The following is a 12673-nucleotide window of genomic DNA, read 5'->3' on the forward strand; positions in this document are numbered from 1 at the left end:
GGCCGGGTGCCGCACCGGACATGGCGGGCGGGGCGCCGCGGTGACGCGCGGCGCCTCGGCGGAGCGGCGGGTGGGCGGAGCCATGGCGCAGCCGGCGGAGCGGCCGGAGCCCGGCGCCACTCCCAACATGGCGGCGGCCCTGCCCCGGCTCTCCCTGCCGCTCCCGCGAGAAGGGGGGGTGAGTCCTCGCGAGAGCTCGGCGCGGCGCGCGGCGGAGGGCGGCGGACATGGAGCCGGGCGGCGGTGGCGGCGGCGGCGGCGGGGGGCCGGGCGCGGGGCCGCTCCCGGGCAACAACAAGGCGCGCGGCGGGGCGGCGCCGCCGGGCAAGGCCCGCGACCTGGGCCGGCCGCCGCGCAAGGACTCCGAGGTCAGCGCCGCGGCCAGGCCCGGCCCCGGCCTGGGGGGCGGGCGGAGGCCCCGGGCGGCGCCCCCCGGGCCGCCCCGTGTGGGGCTCGGCGTCTGCGGCGGCGGGCGGCGCAGGCCCGGCCCGGGGTTGGCTCGGTACCGGGCTCCCGCTGGGGGCGGTTCGGGTCGGTGCCGGCTTCAACCCCAGCCGGGGCCCCGACGGAGCCGTCTCGGGCTCCCGCCGCCCCGGCCGAACTCGGGGTCGCGCTCGGTACCGGCGGCGCCCGCTGCTGGGGGCTTCTGCCGGGCGGTGCGGGGCGACGAGGACGGGGCCCTTCCTGTGGGTGCCCGGGAACCGGCTCGGTGCCGGGGACGGCTCCGAAAAGGGGTGACGCCGAGGCCCCCGAGCGCCGGGGCGTCCGGCGGGGCTTCGCCCTGTGTAACGCCCTCAGACCCGGTTTCTTTCCCGGGGAGGCTCCAACCGCTTGGTGCCGGGTCCGGACGGAGCGTCCCCGTCGGGGCGATGCTGCCGCTGCGATCGGCACTCGGCCCGCTGCGGCGGAGGGGCTGCTCCGGTACCCGTTTCCCCGCGCTGGGTTGGCGCCGGGGCGAGGGGATGTCGCCTGCACGAACGCAGCCCCCCAAAGCGCCCGTGTCTGGGTGCGGGAGAGGAGAGGGCTGCCGGGCCTCCCCGAGGCTTCGGAGCCGCTTCCAGCCCTGTGGGGAGCCTCTGCCTGTGACCTACCACCCTGCTGAATCCGCCCCTCGCGCGGGCGCGGGTGCCGCAGGATTCACGAGGGTTTTACCGTGGGTCCGTGCCGATGGCTTGCTTAAAGGGAGCAGATGTTTTGTTCTGCTACGGCGACTGCTTCTCGCCCCGGCTCGATGTTTTCCCAACCTCGCCAAAGCTGCCTGGAGTCGTTTCGTTTGCTGTTCATATTCTCTTGGCATTTCTCCGTTGCTGGTTGGGTCTGTGCTGGGGTGATAGCCCAGGTTTTCATGCTGACCCATGTCTATACAAAACTCGCGAGCTCTGAGAGCGCCCCAGTTCGATCTAACTTGCTCCCCGCCCGAGACCAAACGTGCCCTGTCCCCCGGGTTATGTTTCAGCCTTTTTCTCTGGGCTCCTGGGGTGTTTTACAGGTGATGCAGTGGCAGAAATGCAGCCGGGCTGAATGCGGCTGTTTGCCACCAACAGCAAGGCTAGGGAGAAGGCGCGAATCGAGATGCAGGAGGTGCTTTAGTGGTTGCCTTGGTAACGTTTAAGCCGCTGCTGATAAATTTTTGATCTCTTAAACTGAAAATACAGTCCTGGACTTGCAGCAGGCTGAGGTGAATTGTGAATGTCTTAGGGATTCTTGCTTTCCTGAAACATTTTTTAATTTAACTGAATTTTTGTTTTGCTTTCAGGGCTATTCGGAGTCCCCAGACCTGGAGTTTGAGTATGCAGATACTGATAAATGGGCAGCAGAGCTCTCTGGTAAGGGAATCGTCCTGATGGATCAATTAATCAGCCATGATTTCTTTCTTGGTAGAGATTAAAGGGACTCCATCAACGTCAGTATGGCTTTGTTGATGTCTTTAAACACCTTATTCATGTTAAAAGGGATGTGATGTCATGTAATTAATTTTTTGCCATATGCTGGGTGTGTATTTTGCATTTCCCTCCTCTTGGTTACAATGACAGTTGACTTGGCCGGGTTGCAGCTTTCTCTGATGGCTTAGTTGGAGGTTGTTGGAGAAAGGCCTCTCTCCAGGTTCTTGAAACAGCATCTTTTCTTTGGAAAGGCCGATTTCAAGCTTGACGGATGCTGCAGCTGCATTACTGTGGTGTGAAAGACTGCCTTGAAATCGTTTAGCAATGAAAGCACATAAATCAAAGAAAGAGACGGTAGAAACAACTGTTTTGGTGTTTGATAGCAGCTAGCCGTGCCCGGGTGGCCAAGGTTGGATGCCCAGGCTCTGCCCCGTGGTTTCCCTGCTGTGACCTGGCTGGTGTCTGCAAGCAGCTCCCTGAGAGCATGTTGGGAGAAACCTGACTGCTTTCTCTGTGCTTCCTTGGCAGAGCTGTACAGCTACACGGAAGGGCCCGAGTTCCTGCTCAACCGCAAGTGCTTTGAGGAAGACTTCAGGATCCATGGTGAGAACCTTCTCTTGTGCCTCTCCCCGCTCTGGGCGGGGATCTCCTGGAGGAGATGTGCAGGGATGGGTGCGTTACTGCCGCATCAGAAAGCAGGATCCAGGCACTGATGGTCTTCGTGCGGGGTTTGTATTCGAGACTCGTGTTGGCTCGGCCCTGGGACGCAGCTCGCAGCGTCTGGCTTGTTCAGCGTTCGCTTGTGTTAATGTCCTAGATGCCTCATTAATGCCAGGGTGGCTGTGCTGGAAAACACAGGCAGCAGCAAGAGCATCCAGCTAGTTTCCCATCAGCCGCTGGGCGCGGCTGATGTCGGAGTGCTGCCAAGGCCGATTCGGATGAGCACGATTCATGTAGCTGTGCGATGGAAGGCAGGGGATGCCCCTCTGCCCGTCTCACATGTACCTGGGTGTTATTCGCAGCGTCTCATGAGCACCTCGTTCGGTGGGACAGCCCTGCTTGCCCTCACGCTGGATGCTTTGAGGTTTCTCGTGTGATGTTTATGTCCAGTGAAGACAGAGGGGCTGTACGTGCCCTCAGTCAGGCTGCCTTGGCTTTTCAGTGCGGGACAAGAAATGGACTGAGCTGGACAAGAACCAGCATCGCACGCACGCCATGCGGCTACTCGACGGGCTGGAGGTCACTGCGCGGGAGAAGAGGCTGAGGGTTGCCCGAGCCATCCTCTACGTTGCCCAAGGTATGTTACGGCGTTGGGCTGGTGGGCTCTGCCTCATTACTTTCTCGGTTGCTAAATCTGGGCAACAGATTGGAAACTCTTGGTTTAAAATACTTAAATTCATCAGTTTTTTTCCCCCCTTGTATCCTTGGTATCACCTGGGATGATTGGAACTAAGGTAACCTGTCAGGGTGGCTTCCTTTCAGGTTAGGAGCTTTTTACAGCACTGGGAGTCAAACGTTTTACAGGAGCTTGGCCCAAAATTTGGCCGTCTTGACGTGCTGTCCCAGCTCTGCCAGATCTGGGCTCTGCTACTCACAAGGGGGCAGTTCTGTCCTCTGCGTCTGATTTCTTGTCTTTAAATTGTGGATGCGGTTTTCGTTTTCCGTGCAAAGTTTGCTGGCTGCGTGGGAGGGCCTCGGGATTCCTGCAGGGCTCGGATCCAGCAAGGATGTTGTTGCAGGCACCTTTGGGGAGTGCGGCTCCGAGGCCGACGTGCAGGCCTGGATGAGGTATAACATCTTCCTGTTGCTGGAAGTGGGGACGTTCAACGCTTTGGTGGAGCTGCTGAACATGGAGATTGAGTGAGTACGGTGGAAAGATGGTGGAAAGATGCTTTCAGAAATGGCTCTGGAGCTCTTGACATGGGTTTTTCTAGTTTGTGGCAGCTGCTTTGTCCCTGGTCTCATTCGTCGTCTGTCTCTAATCTAATCCCTGCAGTACTGGAATGATTCCCATTGTTTTGGATAGATCTGTAATGTAGGATTAGACACAAATTATACAGAAATTCTTTCTGGCTGTGCTATTTGGCAGCAAACAGAAACAGGTCTGTTCCTCCTCCCTTGACTGTCCTGTTAATTTGGGACTTGTTGCAGCAATACCTGTCTCAAGGGTTGGCTCTGGTGTGCGGGTTGCTCATGGCGGGGTTAAAATCTCTCGAAAGCCCCCTTGTCTGAGGCTGTTTTCCCTCCGCAGTAACAGCGCCGCTTGCAGCAGTGCCGTGAGAAAGCCTGCCATCTCCCTGGCCGACAGCACGGATTTGAGGTACGGAGACAGGGCTTGGGATGAGGAGGCAGCGCTCAGCCTGTGCGCCGGGCAGGCGGCTGATCGGGGAGGTGAAAGCCGTGAAGTGTGGCAGGGCAGGGGGGTATTTTTTCGCTTTGGTTTGCAGTTCAGTCTGCAAAACTGCGATCGTTCTGTCGATCTGCATTTGTGGTACCTCGTACGCTGCCCCACACCGAAGAGGCCTTTCTCCAGTGTCTGATCCCTGATCCCCTGGTGTGGGGTGGGTGAATCGAAGCAGGCTGTGATCTCGGCAAATCCAGACTTCCCCCGGACCAGCGGGTGCTGGCAGCGTCTCTGTAACCCCTCGGGACCTCGTGCCCTGTAGCGATTAGCCCGGCCTTCTGCCCTTTGCAGAGTGCTGCTGAACATCATGTACCTGATTGTGGAGACAGTCCGGCAGGAAGCCGAGGGAGACAAGGCCGAGTGGAAGACCATGAGACAGACCTTCCGAGCAGAGCTGGGTGAGGAGCACAGTGCCTGGGGGGATAACGGTACGGCGGTTACCAGCGGGTGAAGAGCAAGAGTGAGATGGTGGCTGGATCTGGGCATCGGTTGATAGGAGCTGGTAGCATTGGGTTGGTTCCTGTGAGATGTATTGTATCTAGGCTGAACCGTGCTGGAGGGGATGAAAGATGTGAGCAAAGGGAGCCAGCCAGCCTTTGTTGCTGCCATGGTTCTCTCCCCCTGGGGGGAAGCCTTGAATGTTGGGGTTGTTATTTCCCCTTGACATATGGGTAAGAAATCATGGAGGGTGCCAGGCCTTGGAAAGGAAGAGGAGCTGCTTGGGATGAAGTGAGGACGTTGGAGATGGGAGGTGACAGGGAAGAATGACTGCCGAGACCAGTGGGAGAACGCAGGGGCCAGTGGTGCTGGTGTGCAGGAGGGAAGGTGTGAGGTGCAAGTGTGACGACAGCCTTGCTATCGTTGCGTGAATCCAGGAGCCCCGCTGTACAACAACGAGCCCTTCTCTGTGATGCTTTTTGGGATGGTGACCAAATTCTGCAGCGGCCATGCTCCGCACTTTCCCATGAAGAAGGTGCTGCTCTTGCTCTGGAAGACTGTGCTGGTAAGAGAGAGGCCGTGAGGTGTGCCGACATACGTCTTGTAGTTTTACCTTTAACAGAGGAAGGAAGTTGTGCCCCCAGGCTGGCTGTCATTGTGCTGTCCTGTCTTTCCGGCATAAATTTGGGTAGTTGTGCGCTGTAGGTGAGCACTGGTTAGTGGTCTCTAGAGCTGGATTCCAAGGTGCAGCCAAAGCAAGGTCCTGAGCTTGGGTCTGTGTAAAAGAAAAGGTCCAGATACCTCTGCTGCAGCTGCCAAGCACCCTCCTGTCCCTTTGGTCTATCGCAATGATGAGAGCAGCATGGGGCAGACAGATCTTGTTTCTAAACTGTGGAGAAGGATTTGGGACTCTGGGAGTGTGGATTTGGGAAGGGCAGGTGGAGAAGCCCTTGATGCTGTGTGTTGAGGATTCTCCTGCCCTCAGGATCCCATGGTCTCCCTTGCAGTGCACTCTGGGAGGCTTCGAGGAGCTCCAGAGCATGAAGGCGGAGAAACGGGAGATCCTGGGCCTCCCGCCGCTCCCGGAAGACAGCATTAAAGTGATCCGCAACATGAGAGCTGCTTCCCCCCCGGCATCGGCCTCCGACCTCATCGAGCAGCAGCAGAAGCGAGGCCGGCGGGAGCACAAGGTGAGGCTGGAGCAGGGGGCTGGGGACAGCGATGTTAATCGAGGGACAGCTGGGCCCAGGACACCAGTCTTGGAGCAACTTGTGCCCAGGGTATTTGCCTGCCTGGTAGTGAGCTGTGGGAGAGGGACGTGCGGCTCCCACATGCCTGCTTCTCTCTCTCCAGGCCTTGATTAAACAGGATAACCTCGATGCCTTCAATGAGCGGGACCCTTACAAAGCTGATGACTCCCGCGAGGAAGAGGAAGAAAACGATGACGACAACAGCCTGGAGGGAGAGACCTTCCCCCTCGAACGTGATGAAGTGATGCCTCCCCCCACCCAGCATCCCCCCAGCGACCGCATCGCCTGCCCCAAGGGGCTGCCCTGGGCCCCCAAGGTCCGGTGAGTCCGTGGGACTGCATCTGGGGTCAGGCTGTGGGGAGAGCTGGAGCGACTGGCTGGGGAAGACAGCGGAGGTTGAAGAGCCCCTCGTTGTGAACTTCAGCAAGGGGCGCAGAGAAGATATCAGGGCTGGGGTGGTCAATCCGATGGTCTCTTCGGTGGCTTTTCTCCTGGTGGGGTGGGCTGGGCACCATCTCCTTCACCTGACCAGTACTTATTTCTGATGCCCTGTGACTGGGGCTCTCATGAACCCAGCAACCGGGGGAATTTAGGCTGACTGGAAGGTGTGATATCTTCCTCTTGTGTCCCTTTCCTGCAGAGAGAAAGACATTGAGATGTTCCTGGAGTCCAGCCGCAGCAAGTTCATTGGCTACACTCTGGGCAGGTAGGTTCCTGCGTAGCCAGGTTGGGGAGCTGCCCGTTTTGGGGGGTGTTGCAGAGCCCGGTGGTGTGCGAGCTGTCATCGCCCTCCCCTTGCCAGCAGAGAAGCCCTAAGCTTGCCAGCTCCTCTCAACGGCAGTTTCTGATCTGCCTGTGGAGTTGGCTCAGAGTTTGCTCCTGAATGCACCTGGCCTTACTCTTCTCCTTCTCTCTAGTGACACCAACACCGTGGTGGGGTTGCCCAGGCCAATCCACGAGAGCATCCGAACCCTGAAGCAGGTGAGTGTATTGGTGAACTCCTCTGATCTCTGTCCTTGTGCGGGTGCCCCTTCCCCAACCCACTGCACTGATCACAGGTCAGGGCAAGTGGTTCATTTTCCTGGCTTTTCTCTGCTCAGGTCAGCCCTGGGGGTGAGAGGCCTCAAGTTTTCTTCTCTTCCCTGCCCTCCCAGGCTGTCTAAGCCCCTTTCTTCCCTGGCCTTCTTTCCTTTCTTGCCTGGGGTTGTCCCAGAGGGGAGGCCAGCAGCTACCACCCTCCCCTGCCGCCCTGTCTATCGAGGTCAGGTCACCAGTGTTAGATGTACTTGATGGACAGGAATGACAGAGGTTTCTGGAGGAACCTACAAAGATGATGGGACAGAGCAGGACACCTTGTCCTGCTGGGGCAGCTCCAGGATGCACCGTGGGGCAGGGTGGGGTAGGTGGCATCAGTGGGGGGCTCTGAGCTCTGTAGCATGAAGCCCTTGCTCTGTCTCCGTGCAGCACAAGTACACGTCGATCGCAGAGGTGCAAGTGCACATGGAGGACGAGTACCTGCGCTCCCCGCTCTCAGGGGTGAGTGTGGGGACGAGGAGGGGGTAAAGATGCCTAGGTGGGAGCTGGGGGCACTCGGTCCTGCCGGGTCTTTTGGCCGTCGGGAGGGTGGAGGTTTGCTCTGTGGCTCGCTGGGGAAGGAGTGATTTCTCCAGGAGCAGAGTGGGGTTTTGCTGGGGGGCATCAGGTGGGAGTGAGAAGTATCCCAGGCTGTGTGGTTTACCTTGGGATCAGAGAGCCCAGCCCTGAGCCAGACCTGCACTGCTGGTGGCTGCTCGTGGTGTGAGGTTATCTCATCTCTTGTGGCACCAGGGGGAAGAGGAAGTGGAGCAAGTTCCTGCTGAGATCCTGTACCAGGGCCTCCTGCCAAGCCTGCCGCAGTACATGGTGAGCTGGGGAGCCCTGTGGGACCCCTGGGCCCTTCTCCATCCCCCTTGAGCTGATCTGGGGGTGCCTGGTCCTGGGGTCTCCTGTTGCTCTGTCCCTTTTCAGTGACATCCTCCAGGTCTTCTCCTCTCCCAATATATATAACCCTGTTACTTCATCCTGCGGTGGGTGGGAAGGTCTGTGGCCGGTCTCCCCCATCCCTTGGTGCAGCTCTCCCTTCTCCCCAGATTGCTCTGTTGAAGATCCTCCTTGCTGCAGCCCCCACTTCCAAAGCCAAGACGGACTCCATCAACATCCTGGCAGACGTCTTGCCGGAGGAGATGCCGTGAGTGACTGTGGAGGTGCTAGGTGGAACGGAAACGGAACAGAGAATGGGCTGGAGCTTGGCAGGGTGCAGGCAAAGCTTACAGGCTGGAGCTAGGCTTGGCTTTGTCCATCTTGGGAGGCTCCTCTGCCCTGTCTCCGTTTCCCAGTGGATCCGTCTTCCATCAGCTACAGGATTTGCCTTTGCTGAGTGTGGTGTCCCTGTGCACCATTCAGCAACGTCCATGCTGCTCCCCAGAGGTGGCTGCAACTTGAGGGCAGGGAGAGCGGGTCCAAGTGCTGCATGGATGGGTTTGACTGTGCGTTTTGGGGGTGAAGCATAGCCAATGACCACTATTCGTTCGTTAACCTGGGATTAAGTGACGGGATGTGGAAGGGAAGGGTGCGTTGGCTGTTCTCTAGGGCTGGCAGGACGTGGACAGTGTCCCAGCCTGAGGATCCCTCTCTGTCCCCCAGGACCACAGTGCTGCAGAGCATGAAATTGGGGGTCGACGTCAATCGGCACAAGGAGATCATCGTCAAAGCCATTTCTGCTGTGTTGCTCCTCCTGCTCAAACACTTCAAGCTGAATCACATTTACCAGGTGAGGTGGGCCAGGATCCGACCACCCTGCCACGGGGCTCTGGGGATGGGGAGCACCCAGGATGGACCCCCGTTCACCTGCCCACCTTGCTTTTCCTCCCAGTTCGAGTACATGGCCCAGCATCTGGTCTTTGCCAACTGCATCCCGCTCATCCTGAAGTTCTTCAACCAGAACATCATGTCCTACATCACTGCCAAAAACAGGTAGTGGCGGGGGGCTGCCCACCCGTGTCCCCTCTGTGGATGCCGCAGGGAGCCCAGCTGGGTGTGGGGTGGTGGCTCCCTGCTTGCGTTTCTCCCCCATCCATGATCTCTCCCCGGCTGTGACTTGGGCGTGGGGAGACACCAGGGAGGTGCCATCTGCAGCCGATCTCCTGCAGGTGGGAAGTGGGGGGCTGTGTCACCCTTACCCCAGGTAGAGTCTGTGGAGCAACATGTCCCCTCTCCTTTCCGCAGCATTTCCGTCCTGGACTACCCGTACTGCGTGGTGCACGAGCTGCCGGAGCTGACGGCGGAGAGCCTGGTAAGTCGCTTCCTTCCCCTCCAGGCCCTGGCGCCTTGGGCACGCTCTGCAGGCTGGTTGCTTCTTGGAGGGGATCGTAAGGGTAGGAGGGGACAGGGCTGTTGTACCCTGCCCCAGCACCCTCAGCTCTTCTACTCGCAGCTTCTGGGACCACTGGGGGTTCAGTGGGTGCAGCACCTCCCCGCTCTGGCCGGTGTCTCCTGGCTGACAGCCAGTCAGTGCTCCTTTGGGCAAGGGTCTTCAGAGCAGAACGGCCTCATCCCCACTCCGATCCCTCGCTGTTCCTTCAGCCTTTGCTTTCCCTGCAGGAAGCTGGAGATAACAACCAGTTTTGCTGGAGGAACCTGTTCTCCTGCATCAACCTCCTGCGCATCCTGAACAAGCTGACCAAGTGGAAGCACTCTCGCACCATGGTGAGAGCTGGGGAATCCCGCTGAGGCTTGGCAGGGCCACACTGGGCTGTCTCGGGGGCCTGGACTGGGTGAAGGGGCTGTGGATACCCTGGACGCCCCTCCTGTGCCACCCCAGGCCTTGCTGGGGAGCAGGGAGAGCGGTGGGGGTGGCTGCTTGGAGGGTAGGTGAAGGGGGAGAGGAGAAGGCATCAGGACGAGTGTGTGCACGCTGTAGTGGGAGGCATTCGAGTGTCTGTCCCAGCCTCGTCAGCTCTCTTCTCCCACTCGCTGGGTGGCTTTGCCCCGCAGATGCTGGTCGTGTTCAAGTCGGCACCCATCCTGAAGCGGGCGCTGAAGGTGAAGCAGGCCATGATGCAGCTCTACGTGCTGAAGCTGCTCAAGGTGCAGACCAAGTACCTGGGCCGGCAGTGGAGGAAGAGCAACATGAAGACCATGTCGGCCATCTACCAGAAGGTCCGGCACCGTCTCAATGATGACTGGGCTTACGGCAACGGTACGTCCTCTGCAGCCGCTGGAAAGCGTCCTGTTACCCACTGCCCTTCCTGCTCCGTGCGGTGGCACATTTGAGCCCACAACTGTCCCTTTGCTGCTTCGGGCCTATCCAGCCCTTAGGTCTGGGCTCTGGGGATGGATTTGGGGTGGCAGCATCTCAGGGAAGGGGCTGGGGATGGGCAGTGTTTCAGCCATTGGCTGCTGCCTGCTCCGTGCCCCTCATATTGCTCGTTGAGGGCTCAGAAAGCTTTGGCCTGTGGGGTGTGGGTGGGCTGAAGGTCCCCCCCCAAACAGCTCCCCTCTGACCGCCCCTCCCTCTGCGCAGACCTGGATGCCCGGCCCTGGGACTTCCAGGCGGAGGAATGCGCCCTGCGCGCCAGCATCGAGCGCTTCAACTCGCGCCGCTACGACCGGGCGCACAGCAACCCCGACTTCCTCCCCGTGGACAACTGCCTGCAGAGCGTGCTGGGCCAGCGCGTGGAGCTGCCCGAGGATTTCCAGGTCAACTACGACCTGTGGCTGGAGAGGGAGGTCTTCTCCCGGCCCATCTCCTGGGAGGAGCTGCTGCAGTGACGGCGCTGCGGCGAGGACGACGCGGGAGGCAGGAAGGGGGTCGTTCAGGGAGAGACTCGAGCTTGGGCTGGGCGCTGAGGATGCCGCGGCCCCTCTCCAGCCGTGGGGCAGGGGGGCGAACCTGGGGCGCGAGGCTCGGAGGGGCTTGGCTGCCCCACGGCAGGGTTGGGAGGAGGCTGGAGCCGGGACGGATCCTCGCAGCGGTGCTGTGCTGCCCCTCTGCTTCCTTCCAGGCTGTGCTGGGCTCGACCCCGTGCCGAGGGTGGAGGTGCAAAGGGGCCGCGGTGCCCTGGGGGTTGGATGGGAGAGACCCGCTGCACGCACGCCGGGTCGATCCTTTCGGCTGTCGCGTTGCCGTCACCCTCCTGCCTTTTCTAACCAGGGCTGAGGAGCGCGAGCAGCCGGCAGAGCAGGGAGCGGGGCAAATCGGGGTGAGGGTCCCTTTGGTGCTGCTGTGGGATACGGGGAGCAGATAGCCACGGGCTGCCGCGGCAGAAAAATCATCTGCCCCTCGCGAGACCCCGCGCGGGGATGCAGCGGCCTGGGCTTGCCTGCGCCCGGGTGCTGGGGGCGCGATGCCGTGGGGCGGAGGGGCTGGGGCTGTCCCCCTTGCCGGAGGGCCGGGGAGGGCTGGGGACTGCAGTCTTCCCTCGCCCCACTGGGTGGGGTGGATGAGCTGTACATATATATATATACATACATACACGTGATATCTCTGAGCTGAGCGTGTCTGGACTTTGTCTGCGTCCCCGTTGCTTTTCCTAAGGAAGGAGCAAAGGGTAAATCCAGTGATGGGTCTGAAGTGATACTTAACTTTAATATTTTATCTTTAATGTTTGGCTTGCAACAAAAGCTGCTGGCTTGGGGGAATGGGTGAGCCAAAAGCGTGCTGTCTGGAGGAGCCGGAGAGGTTGGGGCAGGACCTGGCTGGTACGAGCAGGCATTTGCGTTTCTCTGGGAACAGGTCAGGCTGTTTGCAACCAGCCCTGATGGCAGCACTGTGGGGACCGAGTCGGGGCGATGCTTGGGGGATCCCTGCTGATCCCAGCCTGAGCGAAGGCTGGTGGCAGGGACCAGGGATGGGATCCACTGATGGTCCCATCCTCCTCTCCGACCCGCCTTGGGTATTTCAGTGTGTTGGTGGTGTAACGGGGACTTTCTCCTTCACCCCCTGCAAAAAGAGGTGGTGGCCTGGGCTTGCTGCCAGCCCCTTCCCGGGGAGCAGCGTCTCCGGAGCTGGGCCGCGGGGAAGAAGGCAGCCCTGAGCCCGGGGGCTGCCTTGGCTCCGCTGTAATTGGGAGCGATGGCTAAATGACGGCAGAGGCGGCAGCGGGGAAGGTGGTCGCCTGGTTAATGCCGCTGGAGCAGACGCTCGGACGCCTTCCTCCTCCCGGAGGGGGAAATTATCCCGGGCCGGGCAGAGCCGGGGCCTGGAGGCTGGTGGGGGGCAGCTCGGGATTAGGCAGCTTTTGGGCTGACGGGAGAAGAGATGGGGGACGTTCGGCTGAGGCTCAGAGTGGGCTTTTTCCCCGTGGACTTGGTTTCCCTCTGGCTCAGCCTGAGGCAGCTCCGAGCCGGCTCCGCGTGGGGACGGATCCGAGCGGGGCAGAGCTGGGCCACCCAGCGCAGGGCACCTCCCTGGGGTGCTCCTGGGGCACCGGCCGCCCTACGAGGATCCGCATCCTCCAAGCGCAGCCCGGCCCCGCACCGGTGTCCCCTGCTCGTCCCAAAGCCACTGCATCAGGTGGGTCCATCCTTGGGGGGGGGACTTGGCTTTTGGGAGGGGAGAGACAGGACCTCTATCACCTCCCTCCGCCTGCTCCGAAACTTTCCCCATCTGTGCGGGCCAGCGCAGAGCGCCGATTTTACAGCACCGGCACCCCTGTAAA

General features: G+C 60.2%; 1 protein-coding gene across 2 annotated transcripts; it reads left to right on the forward strand.

The window, feature by feature from the left end:
* The first annotated feature begins 53 nt into the window (after positions 1 to 53).
* On the forward strand, positions 54 to 11503 carry STRIP1 (striatin interacting protein 1). 2 transcript variants are annotated; one of them, XM_064497950.1, is made up of 21 exons: positions 54 to 178; positions 1757 to 1826; positions 2412 to 2486; positions 3046 to 3180; positions 3623 to 3743; positions 4135 to 4203; positions 4579 to 4685; positions 5163 to 5290; positions 5733 to 5915; positions 6079 to 6296; positions 6616 to 6681; positions 6893 to 6956; positions 7440 to 7511; positions 7803 to 7877; positions 8105 to 8202; positions 8658 to 8784; positions 8887 to 8987; positions 9240 to 9306; positions 9615 to 9719; positions 10008 to 10212; positions 10537 to 11503. In XM_064497950.1, exons 1-21 carry the CDS (start codon positions 83 to 85, stop codon positions 10782 to 10784), a joined length of 2430 nt encoding a protein of 809 aa, XP_064354020.1. In that variant the 5' UTR covers positions 54 to 82; the 3' UTR covers positions 10785 to 11503. The 2 variants fall into 2 exon arrangements, with proteins under 2 accessions (XP_064354020.1, XP_064354019.1); XM_064497949.1 differs by lacking the exon at positions 54 to 178 and adding an exon at positions 185 to 368.
* The last annotated feature ends 1170 nt before the right edge of the window (positions 11504 to 12673 follow it).

Source organism: Dromaius novaehollandiae, chromosome 27 (assembly GCF_036370855.1).
Source record: "Dromaius novaehollandiae isolate bDroNov1 chromosome 27, bDroNov1.hap1, whole genome shotgun sequence".
NCBI lineage: Eukaryota > Metazoa > Chordata > Aves > Casuariiformes > Dromaiidae > Dromaius > Dromaius novaehollandiae.

What these genes read in the sequence shown, in the direction of transcription:
- STRIP1 (XM_064497949.1), top strand. Translation starts at nt 228, where the DNA reads ATGGAGCCGGGCGGCGGTGGCGGCGGCGGCGGCGGGGGGCCGGGCGCG. An exon ending in CTGCTGAACATGGAGATTGA is followed by an intron (nt 3,744 to 4,134) that starts GTGAGTACGGTG and finishes TTCCCTCCGCAG; the next exon opens with TAACAGCGCCGCTTGCAGCA. An exon ending in AGCTGAATCACATTTACCAG is followed by an intron (nt 8,785 to 8,886) that starts GTGAGGTGGGCC and finishes TTTTCCTCCCAG; the next exon opens with TTCGAGTACATGGCCCAGCA.